At 26.9% G+C, this 17945-nt stretch overlaps 3 protein-coding genes across 3 annotated transcripts; 2 read left to right on the top strand and 1 right to left on the bottom strand.

Moving 5' to 3' along the window:
* Nucleotides 1–655: 655 nt before the first annotated feature.
* FG379_001146 (uncharacterized protein) lies at nt 656–8779 on the bottom strand (the record flags this gene model as incomplete). Its single annotated transcript, XM_067326749.1, has 1 exon — nt 656–8779. The coding sequence occupies one exon, from the start codon at nt 8777–8779 to the stop codon at nt 656–658; it is 8124 nt and encodes a 2707-aa protein (XP_067184398.1).
* An 816-nt stretch (nt 8780–9595) lies between these two features.
* Nucleotides 9596–10120, top strand: FG379_001147 (uncharacterized protein; the record flags this gene model as incomplete). Its single annotated transcript, XM_067326750.1, has 1 exon — nt 9596–10120. One exon carries the CDS (start codon nt 9596–9598, stop codon nt 10118–10120), a length of 525 nt encoding a protein of 174 aa, XP_067184399.1.
* Nucleotides 10121–11234: 1114 nt separating this feature from the next.
* On the top strand, nt 11235–17669 carry FG379_001148 (uncharacterized protein; the record flags this gene model as incomplete). The annotated part of the gene is made up of 1 exon (XM_067326751.1): nt 11235–17669. One exon carries the CDS (start codon nt 11235–11237, stop codon nt 17667–17669), a length of 6435 nt encoding a protein of 2144 aa, XP_067184400.1.
* Between the last annotated feature and the right edge of the window lie 276 nt (nt 17670–17945).

The raw sequence follows: 17945 nt of genomic DNA on the forward strand, positions 1-17945 counted from the left end.
CCTCTACCATTTAGGGACGAGTATGGGAATTATAATGAATATTATTTTGAAAAGGATGATAATGACAATTTTAATGAAACTGAAAGATACGAAAATACAAAGAATAATGATACATTAAAGTTATCCAATACTAATGAACAGAAATTTGATATAGAAGGTAAAAAATACAAATTAGAAGAAAATATAATCGATGGAAATAAACAATATTGCATTATGAAAGACAATATTGATGAAAAAAATACCACAGTAGAGAAAGAAGGCTTGAAAAATGAGGAAGAAAATGAAGAGGAAAGTGTAAAGGAAGGGCATAATTTAAAAGGTAAGAAAAGTATTCAAAACAACAAACCTACACTAAGTTATATATTAAACGATTATAATCTCGATTACGTAGATTCTTACAATAATATTAACAATAGTGATTTAAACATTAATTTAAATCAAAAATCATACTCCCCCGAAACAATTTGTTCAAATTCTGATAATAATATTAAAACCGAATTCGATGATGCCTCTTGTAATGAGATTGACAATAAAAATAACTCTAAAAGACCTAAAAAAATATAATATATACATTTTGACGCCATATATTTATATAAAGTGTAAACTGTTTTATAATTGTTTATATAAGATACCATTAAAGAAAATTTTTTTTGAATTAATTATTACTGTTTTCAATGTTACTCCCACTTTCCTTCCAATTACTGAAGTAGTCTTTAAAATTAGATACATTGTATATTATTGATATAAGCACATCCAAAGCGTTGCTTCTGTAACTTAATGGTGACGATTTTGTATATTCATCACTATTATCTATCTCAATATCTTCCTTGAAAAATGCATTTTCTAGATTTAACTTCATACCGGATATTTTTTTTGTTTTTTCACTTATTTCATCATCACTATTAATGTTGGTACTAGGATTATTTTTATTCATACCAAACCTAGTCTTAACAGTTGTATTAGTTACACTATTATCATTGTTATTATCTATTATTGTCTCTTTTTTTAGTATTGAATTGTAAACTACCAATGAATCACTACCTGTTTGCTCAAATTCATCATCATACGTTGATTTTTTTGAATTATTTACCATTATCTTTGAAAGTAAATTCTTAGATTCACACATTGTTGCAATTAATGTACCTTTGTACATTGGATTTGATATGAACATATTTATTTCAGATATATTTGATATATCTGAAGATTCATTTATATCCCTAGTTAATACACTTTTTTCTACGTCACCATCACATAAATCTATTTTTTTAAAATTTTCATCATTTAATATCTCACATATTTTTAATTTTGATAATCTATTTATTCTTCGTTCATATTGTGCACTTGAATTTAATTTATTTATTAAATTTTTTTCTTTATTCTTTATTTTCTTATATGTTTGTGTTTGCTCTTTTATTGTTCTCCATATTATTTTTATATCATTCTCTGCTTCTGATATTAAATCAATAAAAAAATTATCTGTTAATGTTGAACTACTATTTTTCCCATTTTCACAACTTTCTTTTATTTTAGTTATTATTTCCCTTGAATTAGATCTCATATTTTTTTTAATTAAATTTATACCCATATTCCTCAAATTTTCTTTTCTAGTACATTTTTTATTCATAAAACCACCAGTTTTATCATTATAATTTAATGTATTATTAACATTACTCTTTGCATTCTTTTCATTTTTTCCTGCCAATAACTTATTTTTATTAACAATATTCGGATTATTAATGCAATTATTGTTTTTTTTATTGTAACCCCCACTCCTATTGTTAACATCTATATTATTGGTCCTTATTTTACTTACACCTGACATGCTCAAATAGTAACTAATACTATTTTCATCATTATTACTATTATTATCAAGATTATTATGACTACTATTTATTAAACTATTCTCATTATCTAATGATTTTAATATTGAATTATTATCATCAATGAATCTTTTTTCAGTTTCCATATTTTCCATTTTTAACATATTATTTAATACAGACAGGGGACCTGAGTAGCCATCACCTGTAAACAATTTATATCTACTTATCTTTGTTGGATGGTTTTCTATAAATGATGATACTGCTAAATTTGTTTCCTCTGTTTCATATAACCAAGAATTTGTCTCATATATCACACTAAATAATAATCCTGATAAACTTTTTTCTTTTTCTATATCACCATTTGTTTTCATATTTGTATTATTACTATTTGATGATAATATTGGTTCCCAATCTTTCAAATTTACCAATTTATCACCTCTCTTTAAATAAGACGCCAATAATAATAGCCTAAATAATCTTTTATGATATCTATTACCGTTACATTTATTAATAAATAAATAAAATATTCTTTCCTTAGTTTTAGATAATAACATTAATGAATTTTTAATATTCCATTGTAGAGATTCTATTGATAAATAACTAGATGATAATATTATTTCAGATTTCTTTTTGTTATTATTTACATTATTTTTGTCACCAACTTCGTAATTGTTTATTTTTATATATTCGTCCATTATTTTATTGTTTTTATAAATTACACTTTCATTTACATTTTCATCCAGATAACTTTTGCTATTATCACTATTTTCACAAAAATCTAGTGGCGAATAAAAATATTTATTCGGTACAAACCAACCAGTTAAACTAAATTCACAATTTACTCTATAATCATCATCGTCAAGACTTCTACATTTTATTGATAACTGTTCTAATACTATCTCCCATATTACTAATGATTGATGAAATAAATTGCTTTTCTCATATACTAATGCCAATTGTATTAAATTATCTATACAAATATGATGTGATGGCATCAATAATGTGCTATTTACATCAAATGATGCCAATAGCAATTCTTTTGATCTTTTTAATAATATTTGGCTTCTCTCATTATTTATTATTTCATTTAATAATATTAGTCCATATGCTAATTCAAAACAACAACTTGCTGTTTCTAATGAAGATGATCCTAAATAATAATCAAATATGTCTAACGACCATTGTGTTGCCATACATGATAATTCTAATAATGTTTCCACTGGATCATCCAGTAGAGATAATGTACTTTTTTCTTTTAATGGTTTATTCACATTATAATTTTCCAAACCATGTATTAACCTCACTTTACCCAATTGTTTAAGCAACCATGCTATTCTTAATCTTGGTGGCGATCTTGGTATTTTGTTTGGGTATGGATTGTCTATCAAATCCAACAATTTTGGCATATATTGCGTTTGTGAATTGTATATTTTATCATATATATAGTCTTCCATTATATTATCGCCAAATTTATTTTTAATTTCATTACTATAATTTACTAAATACTTTATACTATTATTCATTACCCTTCTTTTAAGTGAATTTTTAGAATCAATTTCTTTATTCTCATATTCCCAATTCTTATTCCAATTTTCTGATATTAATTTATTAAAGTGCCTTATTATATCATTCTCACTCTCAAAACGATTACTTAATACCAAACATTTTGTTATTGCTTTTTCCAATATTTCCTCACAAGATTTCCAGTTACCTCTTATGTAATGTATCAGTGAAGTTGTTGCATACACATCTATTATTATGGGATGTATTACTGACCAGTGTAGTTCTATTATTTCAAACATTAGTGTTGACACGCTTACTTCATGTGGTATAGATTTTTGCGACACACATGAAATATTATTATTAACACTACCACAAAATATGTCATTATATCTACTTTTATTTTTACTGTTATTTACTAATTCTACATTTCTTATTCTTGAAAATGACCACATTTGTAATAATCTCATTTGTATTGACGATACATTATCCTGAGGATATAAATTTAGTATCTTTTCTATCAGCTCTAAACATAATCTATCATTCTCTAGATATGACAAATAACCAATTAACTCTAACCATGATTCCTGCACCAACCAATCTTGCCTCACTAAATGTCTTTCAGATCCTTTAAATAGCTCAGTATGTGTCAAATAATCAAATAGTAATTGTATATTTGTGAAATAAGATGCTGATAATTTTATACTCAATGCTATCAATTTTTGTGATATTGTTGGTGTTGATACTAATGAAAAATTATTATATCTCGGTAATCTTATTAATTCTGGTGTTTCTAGCATTCCCCAAATAGGTAAACTTTCTGAATAATATTGTTCAGTATTTCTCTTTGTTTTTGGTAAAATCATATTAAAATCATCGTATGTTATTGGAAATGATGGGTCTTTTAATAAACAATCATTTAATTTTTTTATATCCATATAAAATTTTATACCTGTGTGATGTTGTAAACTTGTGTATAATGCTCCTATAGGTATCTTATTTTTTGATATACTATTTTCCGCTATAGTAAATTCTATTGAACATAGTTTTGATATGCATTTAGTCCAAAATAATTGTGATTTTGGTGAATCACCCAATATTAAGTTAAATAAATTTGTTAATACTATTTGTATTATAGTTATTTGTTGAAATTTATGTCTTTTTATGTTCAATAAACTTTTTTTATTTATGTTGAATAGTGTTTCTAATACCCAATATGGTAATGTCAATCTATTAATATCACCAAGTGATTCAGACAGTAAACAATTATCATCATGTATATCATTATTGTTATTATTACTATTAGTCATTACCATTCCTATCTCTTCATCGATATTATAATATTTAGATGCCCAATCTATCAGCATTTTTGATATCTCTGATAAATCTATATCATACAAATTTAATACTTCCCACTTATTCTCATTTAATAAACTCAATATCTCATTCCAATATACTGGAGATTGTATCGATAAAGACGTACTATGTGATGGAATTTTTTCCTTACTAGCTAATGATTCTCTATTTATTAATTTATCTTGGTCTGCAACTGAATCAGAATTCAAATACTTTGAAGAGAATATTCTTGAATCTAATTCGTGCTTGTTTTTATTATTTTTAGTACGATAATAAGATTGATTCCTTCTACCTACTGATGATACATATTGTTTAAATAACGTGTGTAACATTGTTATACTTGGACTAGACAAATGACATGGACAATATTTACCATAATTACCCTTCTCTTCTTTTAATATTGATATAGCTCCCGGCAAATATAATGTTTTTATTATTCTTGGTATTAAATTTTTTATTGTTCTACCTACTATCTCTACTGATAGTAATTGTTTCAACCATGGGGATCTTGTATAATTTAACATTCTACCCATTAAATTACAATTTACTCCTCTTGAATGCAAAAAATTTTCTAATGTTATTGAATCATATGGTGTAAATACAGGAATACTCTCCAATTGATGTAATATAATTGCAATCCAATTTGTATGTAAAGAATTTGATAACAATATTATTTCTTGTCCTATGTTTGTATCATCAAAAAACAATTTTATTGTATCCTGTCTCTTTGATTCGTCAAACACATCTATACCATTTACTATTTTTAACTTTGACTCTCTACTAAAGTCAGATGTCATATTTATTTTTATATTTATATCATAATCTGCTAATATACACTTACCTTGTGATAATAAATACTTTATTGTATCTAATCCTGATCCCAATAGATTACCTCCACCTCTTATACATGTTCTTGGTAAACAATATAAACCAGGTTTTCTTTCCCATATTATTTCGTCTCTTCTATATATATCCCCTTCACCAAAACCCCATTCTGAAAAATATTCGCTTGTTGTATTCATATATGATGTCAATAGTTTTGTCCTATTCATTTTTATTCCAGGACCATCGTCCAAATTACCCAATGATGGATATGGTATCTTGTTACCTATGTATGATATTAATTCCATTCTTTTATCTATTTTCAAATCCAACTCATCATAAGTTCCTTTTATTCTTATTGATTTACCACACAAACTACAATATGTGCTGTCTTTTATCTTTATCAAACCGTTGCCTGTTGTTTCCGTATATTTACTTACTACATCTAATCCTACCGTCTCCAAATTTGTTAAATCTTTTCTAATATTTGAAAATCCAAATACCCTAAGTTGAATATCAGAGCAGCATAATAAACAAAAACCTGAAGGACTTAATTCCCTTTTCCACAAATATATTAAATCACTAGATGTATAATGTAATCTTCTTATTGTATCTTCCTGATTATTTTGATGTTTAAGCATATCCTGCACCGCACCACTTTGCTTTATAAATAGTGGCCTTAATATACAATGTCTATTTCTACTCAAATTTTTAATAACTATATTTTTATTATAATTGTAATAATAATCATCAGTAGACGAATTACCCCAATTTAATCTTTCACCTTTTATATCGGATACCCACGGATCTTTCGGAAATATATTATATGTATGATGAAATATATAAAAATTATATATACCTATGGAATATTCCAATAATATCGGTAAATGTTTTACCTTTGATATTAACATTGTTGGATGTAGTATATTACTTATATTCAAACATTTTTCTATATTACTTATTTCACTCCTTTCTGTACTTTGAATAGGTAATGGCCAATCACATATAGTTAATGGAGTTACTGGTAATGGGCGTACCACCATTCTGAATCCTGAATAATCCACACATGTAATTAATGTTGGATTAATTGATGTTAATGATACTGCCGGATGAAATATTCCATCATGTGAATTTGAATATTTTGATATACCTTTCAATAATATTCTTGTTAATTCATCGGCTGTTAGAATTTTCTTTGATGCTGGATTTGATTCACCACATTCTAATGAATTCGAATTTGTAGTCATTATATTCCTTCTGTTTATTCTACCTTTTGGAATTGAATTATATATTTTTATTGCTTTTTTTATTTTTGTGCGTATTATTGCCTCATTTATAGCCATATGAGCAGATATTTCTCTCGTATATATCTTTGATGCTTCTTCCGATGAAGTATTTTCATCACCTAATACAAGTATACCAACTAATCCTCTACCTATTGTCTTATTATAAATAAAAACCAAATCCCTCTTAAAAAGTCTTAGACTTGATATTGGATGATCAGGTGGTAGTGGTTTTATTTCTTTTCTTTCTATCGAGTCTACTATTCTTCTTTTTAGTGAATTGTATAATGGTATTGTATTATTGTTTAAAAGTGAATTATTTGGCATTTCATTCATATCTATATCATTTTCTATTGCATTCTCATCAAATTTTGCAATTTCTGAAAATTCTTCGAAATCATTTTCTAATCTAAGGTAATTTTTTCGCAAGATTCTTATATTGTGTTCCTCTTCATCAGATATGTCTTTTATATTTGTTTCTTCTATATTTTCTTCACCTACCTTGTTTTCCAATGTTGAAGAATCAATATCACTATCTTCACCGTCATTTGAATCAAATCCGAGCTCTTGATACCCCCTTTTTATTATATATTTCCATATAACAAATAAATTTTTATATGGATTAAATTTTTTTGTCTGATTTCTTCCAGAAAATATTACATCATCTATTATGTCGCGAGCAAATTCAGTTGCTGCAGCTCCAAATATTGTATTTAGTAATAGTAAATCCATATTAGATTCCATTGCTTTCATAAAATAGTCAAATCTATATAATGCTAACTTATTTCCAGCAAAATTGTTCCCTGATTTTTCATTCATGTCACATCTACCTGCCTTGTATCTTCCCGTACCAGAGAATATTGTTGATTTATTATAGGCCTCAACACTTTGCATAATTGCTATATCTAATGATTTAGAAAGCCATGTTTGCCAATCCAATGAGTCTTCCATTATGTAATCTATTGATGAGGGTACTTTTATATCCACAGATATTCCACTTCTATATTTTGAAAAAAAATCATCACCTAGTAGTACTATTCTTCCTTTTTTATTATTTTTCATTAACTTTATCATATGACTGTTTATTTTTTGATTGTATTGAGGTATTAAATGAAACAAATTCTTTAATGTTGCATACTTGTCTATTATATCTTTAAATTTAATAAAAGGAAATGGTATTTTGTCTTCCAATGATTCACATGTTGATTCCAAATAGCACCCTTTTATTTTTGAACTATATTTACCATTAAAAAGTTCATCATCATTAAAATTGCGCTTGTTCTCCTTAGATGAAAGATCCTTATCCGAATATTCATACTCAGATGTTGTATCATCGTATTGCTCAGCCATTGTTTTTACATTTTTTGTTTCTTTTGCATCAACTACAAAACCCAAAATATCTATCATGTCTGGGTCCCCAATTCTATCTTGAAGAATTCTTCTAGTTAGTATTTGAATTGAACCAACTATATAATGTTTTTTATATTTGATATCGTCATCCCCTTTTACCTTTTCAAACTCATCAGATGAACCACCATATCCTATTCCTTTGAATCCATTATATTTTACGAGTGGAAACCACTTCATTGCTGTTGTTGGATCTCTTGTACTAGACAGTCTTATTAATGATCTACAGACTGGAATCATTGACTTATCATTTGTAACTAGAAATATTACCACACGAACTGTTGTTGATTTGTTATCTAGACAAATCGGAATCGGTATACCAAAATCTCGTTGGATTCTATGCTCTAATTGTGTTATTTCTTTATCTGTCCCACTGTACTTTCTACCTAATGTTGCAAATGCTCTTCTTTTTGGCAACATTGCCACTTCTCTTATAGGCTCGTGTTTTAAGCCAACACATATAGCTATCTTAAACGATTCTGGCATTATTCTAAGTAATCTTGAGTATAGTTTCATACTTCCCGTCGTAACTACAAGCATAGATGCCGAGCTTGTGCTCAAATCGTCAAATTCTGATCTACTTATTCTCATCACCATATTTTGTTATATAATTCTCATATATACTTACACTTTTATATCAAATTTTCATAATACTAGTTCGATTAATTAGTTTTATTATTATTTTCTTCTATTTAGCTTATCTATTTAATCTCTTGGTCTAAATATAATGCACAAGTGGATTACTTAATTTACATGCGCCAATACTTTTACATGTAAAAGCGCCACCTTCATGTCTGTATTGATTGTCAAAAATAATAAGATTGAATTAATTACTTAAAATAAACTTAAAAATTGTTTAAAGAAATGACAGAGACAATATATATATATTCACATATCACAAAGTTTTACTTAATATTCACTTTCTCTGCTGTCAATATTATTACTATACACTTTATACTTTGTAATACAGATTCATCCTAGCTTGAAATTCCGAAAAAGTTTGTTATTGCAATAATATTTAATTTTATTCGACTACTATTATATTTATGACTCAATTTTAAATACTGTACTTTTCTTTTATTCATGCCTGATATATTTTTTCATAGTAATTCAGCCAAACATTAAATTTATGTAGATCATTAGATAATATTATAGTTTGTTTACATTGTTTCTCAGTGCATAATCCTCGAATCATTGTTGAATAGATCAATAATTTAAGGGGCGCATAAATAATAGATTATAAGATTTACTGAATAATGTATACAATAAAATAAATAATTGTTGTGTTTATAATCATTACAAATAATACAAGTGTTTAAATTTTTTTCTGTATAACAAAGCCACATTAAGTAATAAACAAAATATAATATTCAATAACATTTGAATATATAATAAAAGACGAACAATATGACATTAAACAATACTGTAAGAGGAATTGATATCTCGGAAACACAAATTGGTAGTGCAACCTCAAGTAAAAAGATAATGTATCCAAAAAATGCATCTCAGGGCTCATTAAGTAGATTTGAATCGAATTCAGGTCAGACAACTCCTCAGGAAAGTTCAATTGGAGCAATACCTGTTACTTTTAAACCATCATCTAACTACAATTCACCGAATCAACAACAAACTATACCAAGTACTGCCTATTCGTCACCTAAATATATTATTGAAGGTCCAGGTAATCATCAATATCATAATTTATATGGAAATCAAGGTACATCATATGTTGTAGTCCCCTCTACAATACTATCTCCGACGCCATTTGGAGCATACTCTAATTCCAACTTTACAAGTCCTGGAGTGAGTGCTGATTATGCCAGTTATGGATTCGTACCTTCCTATGGAATAGTATATGCAAACTCCCCAGGTGGTAGTTTATCTCCATTAAACACGTCAAAACCAACAAAAAACTATCCCGGTTGTTGCTAAAACTGATTATTTTTCCATTTAATCCTTTGAATTTTCTTATTGAGTGCTTTATTTAATATTTACCTGAAATTTGTCAATATTTTCATTTTTATCATACTATTACTTAATAATTTATATTACACAAATTCGGTCGCATAATAATTGCACAAATATCTAATAAACAAGTACAAAATAAATATGTAGAAATAAACAAACTATGCAAAACTAACTACTGATTGTTAAACAAATAAACTAGTGAAATATTTTATTCAAAACAATAAAAACGAAAAAAGTTAGAAACAAAAAATAAGTTATTTATAACAAAGTAAAAGTGATGAAAAGATACTATTTTAAATCAAGTAGTAACTATTTTTACCAACTAAAATCTTAGAAATAGAGTTCTCTTTTTTTGTATGTGTTTGTATGTTATCTTATTTTCACATTAAAACAATATAATCCAACATTCTAAATGTATATATTTATTATGCTATTCCATAGTAAGTAAAACTTACAGATAATTTAGTTTAATAGTTTTATATACAAAGTTCATAATTTGCATATTAGTTTAGGCGGTAAGTAAAGTATAATGGCTTTGTGTGCCTTTAACAAAATACAAATGATACTATACCTAAAAATTTGAATAAAGATTAATTCAAGGGAAAAAAAATTAAAATTCTAAAATATACATATTATCAATTAATTAACTAGTTAATTGTTAGAAAATATCAAAGAGTATCTAATTAAGTAAGTATTTATTTAAGAAATAAATCAAACAAATACAGTGGCATTACAAAAAAAAGTTCATTTAACACGAGAATTGTCTCATTTTACAATAAATAAATAGGTGTGTGAATAACTAGACAAATAATTGTGAACATTTTTATATTATTAACTGAATATAAAATTGTTATCTATAATAAAATAATATTATTAAATAAAGTATTTTGGTTAATGTTTAATGAAATATTTGTACATGACAATTCAATAGCTACCATTTATTTGAATGAGAAAAAGCAACAAAAATTTTAATTGTTGAATTATATATATTATTGGAGATGAAATTTAGTTAATATTACTTATTTGAGAAAAATATTGGCAAAAACAGACATTATATTCAGTTGAAAGGAAACTAAAAATGGATAGAATAGGATATTTTGATGCACAAAATTTAAAGATAGGTATATACAGAGCATATTGGGGTGAGAGTAACTCAGGATCACTAAAAAAAGAATTAAAAACAGAGGGAAAACACAATGAAAAAGAGTTAACAACACCTGTAAGTAATAATAATACAATAATATCAAATAATGGTTGGTTTCAATTATATACAAGCACAAAATCAATATATGGAAGAAAAGAATATGAGGAAAATGAATATTTAAACTTCGATGATGAATTAGCCGATAAGATATATGATTCAGTGGTATTATCTTTAGAGCATACAATGAATAATGGTGGTATTGAATTAGAGATAAGTTATTTAGAGGCTAGGGCAATAATAAATCAAATTAAATTGGAAATACTAAAGGGAATGAATATAGGTTCTGAAAACAACAATGGGTCAGAATTTCCTTTTGATTTAAATAAAATATCACGTGAATCATTTTTAAGGCACGAAAAAATGTTTGATATACCATTAATAAATGTAATTATTTGTAATTTTGATAATTCGCCCTCAGTAAATTCAGTTTCTCTGGAAAGAAAAGAATATTATGAAATATTAAAACTTTGCGAGATTTCATGTGAATTTGGTGAAATAGATTTTATTCTGTTAGGTATTTCTGTAAGTAGATCTCAAGAAATAGAAAAACAATCAAAAAAAAATTTTGAGAAACTGAAGAATGAATTATATAGGCTTTTTGGGCACTCAGCAAAGGATAAATGTATATGGTTTTCTGGAACAAATCAACAATATGATACAAATGATGTATTATTTACAAATCAAATAAAACAAGTTACCTTAAAAATAGTTGAGCAACTTGAACCGGTCATAAATTATAGAATTAAAAGTGTAATAGATTTTGCTCTAACTTTAAGAAACGATGGACCCAAACCTTTTCACTCGCTGAAAATCAGACTTTCTTCCGAAAGAAATAGTATTGAAAGCCGTGAAAGTGATCTTTTGATAGAAAACAGTAGTGATGTTATTCCAGTCTCTCCTGTAAGTAATAGTAATTGCAATAATTATTTTAATGATGTTGGTAATAATAATAACAGTGACGATTATAATAACAAAAACGCCAATATTGACTTAACTATATGTTCCTCTTTATCTACATCGCCAAAAGAATATTCCACTTCAGGTATTCACTCACCTGTAAATAGTTGTAGAAATACAAAATGTAGAAAACTACAAATATCTGACATATGGTACCAATGGATACTTGATATAATAAATACATCGGATCTTTTAGCTCTTACACTATTTAAAATAGGTCTTGTAAATGAAGCCTTATTAATATATGAACAAATCCTCGAAGACTTTAAAGTTAAATCTGATAATTTTATTGTTGAACTAAAAAATCAGTCATTTGGATTTGCAGAATTGATTGAACTAAAAGATCCTCTTATACTTGCTTCTGATTGTTGTATTGGTGATTGCAGGACCCACAGTGTTGAAAATTCCGCCCTTATTAGAAGAGATAATCTTATTCTTCCACTTAGACTTTCTATCCTTAAACTTGGTTTGAGATCAACATATTTCGACATAATACAACTCGTATTTTCGAGAAAACTCGTGATTTTTTTATCAATTGGAGAGTTACAAAAAATAAGCAATAGATTTGATTTGTTTATTAAAAAGTTTCTAAAAGAAATTGTTAATAAGATAGATGATTATAAATTCAAAATAGCATCACATTTTTGGATTTTCAGACTTGCAATTACAGTTGTATCCGTAATTCAAAATACAAATGATGATTCAAATAAAATTTTCGAAAATAATACAAACAATCAACATTTGTTATATAATATATCTTATCAGTCAACACCGTCTCCAATATATAATTTGAAAATATCTTTAATATCATCACTACTTCCTAGATTAATGAAGTTTTTAGGTGAATCTGAATCCTATGATGTTTTAAAACACAAACCATCTGCTCCAAAACTTCCTCCTGATACAAACGTTACCCCTATGGAAGTTCAAATTGCTCTTATTAAGTGGGCAACCCAATGTATATCTTCTATACTACTTAATAATATTTGCAATATAAATGAATTTGGAAAAACGCAAATTGATGTTGATAAAAATGAAAAATTTAATCCCGATAATATGAAGGAGCAAAATTTAAATATGAAAGCAAATGATTCATCCCATAACCATACTAAAAGTTATTATTCTTGTATCACAATCAACTCAGCATCTTCGATTTCCGCACATTCTATATCGTCCTCATCCTCAAAAACGTATAAAAAGAGCAATAATTCAAGTACTCTTCAAAACAACTATTCAATACTTCATATTGCTGCTAAACATTTATCTGTAATTACTCAAATAATATCTAAGAATATTTGGAACAATCAAAACCTTTCTTCTTCGCAAAAGCAATCACTGATTGAATCATTTTTTCTATATTTTAACGAAAATAGAGATATTAAATCAAATATTCACCCAAATGACGACTATAATAATAATAACTACGATTTAAGAGAACTAAGTAACTCGTTATTTAGCCCTTTTAAGGCATATAGAATGTTGTGCGAGATAACAGGAGTTACTGGAATGGAATATATATCTCTGGGATTTGTTAAATCTGCCATATCATTAACGTGGGGAGTGCTTTTTGAGAATAAGGAGTTTGTAGATTGGATAATTAAAATAGTAAATGACGATAATTATCTTTCAATAGCGACTTTTGAGAAAAGGAATTCGATATTGTCAGATATAAGCTTTTGTTATAGATTCTCAAGAATATGGCTAGATTTTACTACAATATTGTTACCTATTCCCTTTCAATGGACAATTTTGAATAGCATTACAAAAAAAATGTTACTAAAATTTTTAATTAAAAGAAACAATCCAATATTAAAAAACTACGTAAATTTTAATGATCCTTATATCTTACAAGCTGAGATAGGCATTAGACTATTTTTAAACCAAACTAAAAAAAAAGACAGCAAATTACATAAAGATAATCTATATTGTAATAGTAATTTCAATAAAATAAGAGAAAATGATGAATACGATTATGATTGTAGTGAAAATGAAGAAAACGAATATGATATAATAGAAACATACGTTAAAAAGTGTTTAGATAATTCTAATGTATTAGATGAAGATTGCAAAGATCACTTACAGTGGGAGTTTCCAGCCAATCCAAATATTTGGGCTTATATATTTGTCCAAGAAAGCAACAATTCCGAATCAAATCAACTAAAAAATGATGATAAAACACCTGTATATAAATTTAGAGCAAAAGTTACGCAAAAAAATATCGAGTCTATTTCATCCGCCTATTCTTGTGATAATGAAGTTTCACAAAGTGATGATTTGAAGAGGGCAACACAAGTTAAAACAAACAAAGGAGCAACATTGAAAATAGTTGAAAGGCAAATATTAACGGTTTTACTTGGAGGAGGAAGGCTAATTAAACTTCCTCACAAAGCTCTTCCATGTTGTGGATTACTAGACCCACTTAAACCAATACAAGGTTATTTTTATGTATTTCACGAAATACTAAGGCCAAGTGGAAGATTATTTCTCAAGTCTCCCTATGTTTTATCACCTCTTCAAAGCCCACTTGGATCTTCAACCAATAGATTAAGAATTATTGATGAATATGATGACGAATGTTGTACAAATAAACTAATCAACAAAGAAACTGTTTCAGGTGTGAATAATAGCAATTATATTAATTGTAATTTAAGTGATAGTAATGATGGAAACAACAATATTTTTGTAAATGGTATAGGCACTGAGAGTAGCATAGGTAATAAAAATATTAACTATATTTGTACTGATAATGTCAATTTTACAGATAATAGTAATGGCAAATATGGATACAGTGAGATAAATAATGGTGAAACTCAAAAAATAGAACAAGAAGAAGCTAAAGATGAAATTTCAACTTCAAAAAACAATAATATATACAACTCCAAGACAATAACTAAATCATCTAATTATAATGGTAACACCAACAACAGCAGTAACAACAATAACTGTTACAATGGTTGGTTTCATAAGAAAAGTTCAAAACACGAACGTTCTTACTCTTTAACTAATTCAGAATCAGAGCATTTTGGAATTAGAAAGAAAGACGGGTCTCCAAAACAATGGATGTGGGAAATAGTTTCGGGACTTAAATGGGGAAGTAACTATTACGGAAGCAGTTCAAAGAGTAAGAATAAAACAAACTCATTTACAACTGAAAATTTATTAGAAAGAAACCAAATATCTGATGAAATAAATAACGAACTAAGTAAATCTACAAAAAAGAGTAACAAAGACGATTATTCAAAAACAAAGAATCAAAGATCACCTACTTTAAATTTAGGATTAAAAGTAGATGAATCGTCTTCACCAACTAAAGTTATAACTGTACCCACTCCTGGACCCTCAAATTGGGTAATAACCGAGACAGGGAGATCTAATTTGTCTAAAAAATCTCACCATTATAGTCCAAATTCAATGTTGGAGATGAGTGAGAACAATATAGTTCCGTGTTCCGTTATTCCCTCGAATACTTTGATAGATAAATCAACTGTTCCAGGTATTCCAATAAAATTTTGCATTTTAATTTACATTGGACTTGAAAATTCAATTAAATTTAACTCAGTTTGGTTAAGAGTAAACAATTGTAATTGGATACTACTGGAAAATATATATAATAAAGATAATAGAATAATAAATAACAATCATATTACGCTCAAACCGGGAATAAATAAAATAGAAATTGATGTTTTATATGATGGACCTACATCTTCTAAGCTTACAATTAATTCAATAGGTTTTTCAAGCATAAATGGAAAGGGATTTAAATTACCTATCAACTTTTTGTGGGTAGTCCCATTGGGAACTCTTCCATCACCACATATACTCTCAAAAGTTACATTCAAGTTTGAAAGATACGAACATAATATACAAGAATATAATGAATTCTCATCATTAAATAAACTTTCATACCTAATTAATGATTACAATGAATATAATAAGGACAACTCTTGGAACCCACTTAAAAAATGGACAACATTGTATTCATTTAATCCGAAAAAGTTGACTGAAATAATTAATTTAAAGATAGAACCTTTACAAAAAAGTGATAAAAAAACGAATATTGACAATATAAATTTTCAAACTGATGGTAATTTCAACTTAATTGATTATAAAAAGGTAATTGAATCAAATATAATGGCACAATCTTGTGACAAATCTTGGCATATGTTCATAATTACTATAGATAATAATTGGACCCAGGTAAATTATGTTGATTTAAAGGTTACAATAGATTTATTTTCGTGCAATAATAATAATAGTAATATTAAAGTGTATTTAGATGAATTAGAATTAATATCAATAGATGGAAATGAAACAAATAATAAACTATATTTAAATTTGGATAATATGATAGAAATTCCTAAATTTTTAAAAGAATTAGTTTTCAAAGTTCCATTAATGTTTTCATTTTCTCCCATTGAATCTCTAAAAACGGTATGTTTTGAAGTTAATTTAAGCTCTAAATTATTAGACTATACAAATGTTTATTCAAATTCAACATTTAAATTTAATTTTTTAATTGAACCTCAAGCTAAACTTCAAAATATTCAAAAGGTTCCAAATATATATAGAATGAGTATTCCATTTTACTATTTTGAGATTTTTATATCAGGATCTAGCAATGTAATTGTGATTGATAAATTGATATTTGCATACCAAAAAAATACAAAAGATTTACATTTATTTAATATCTTAACTGCAGTTCCCATTGAAACAAGTAAAGACGTCAAATTTGATTTTATCGATGAGAGCATGTTTATAATTGAATATAAGCTTAAAACTCCAATAGCTGTCGAGTACGATTGTAAACCTCTTAAATTTGTTTGGATAGTACCTAAAAACCAGCTTGCAAACAATCCCAAACCTTTGCTTTACATTTCAAGCTTTGTTAAGGGATCAAACTATGAAAATCCAAATTCAATATCTGGACCATTCGAAGTTTCTATTGAAAAATATAAAACAATATTCGCTCTTAAGGAGTCTATCTACACAAATCTAAATTGCATTTATTTAGAAAAAGTCGACTATCCGCCACAATCTAGAATAGATGTGGAGTTTGTTTTGTTAGTTAATCTAAAGTATACTTCAGACAGCGAGGAAACATTTTGTTATTGTCTCGAAATTGATAAAAGTGTACAAAACTATAACAATAGTGTTAAAGGCACTAAAAATTGGTGGTTCATTGGCTCAAGAAACGGTGTCATTAGAGCAAAGCCTAATTCAGACATCAGCCTCGAATTCAAAGTTGTTCCACTCAAAAATGGTATCATTGACCTACCAAATCTACATATTGGAAAAATAACTTCAAACCAAAATAAAAGAATTTTTCCTCTTGGAAAACAAATTGTATTGTAATTATAAAACCACTTTTAACCGCCAAAATTATTATTTTTAGGAGACAGTTGGACTAGAGGAAAAAATATATATTTCTTTTAAATGTATATAATTAGATATAAGTAAAAAGAAAAAGATTTTGTTAATATATTTTGACTTTGTTTTCTATATACAAACAAAATAAAGTTAAATTATATCGTTCCAAATACCTCTAGTTTTGAGCCGTTTTTTTATTGAAACAAAAAACTTAAGAGGTGAGAGTTTTTAGCAACATATATATATTCTCTTTTTTCATGA

Source organism: Cryptosporidium bovis (assembly GCF_009768925.1).
Source record: "Cryptosporidium bovis isolate 45015 chromosome Unknown contig_20, whole genome shotgun sequence".
NCBI classification, from domain to species: Eukaryota; Apicomplexa; class Conoidasida; order Eucoccidiorida; family Cryptosporidiidae; genus Cryptosporidium; species Cryptosporidium bovis.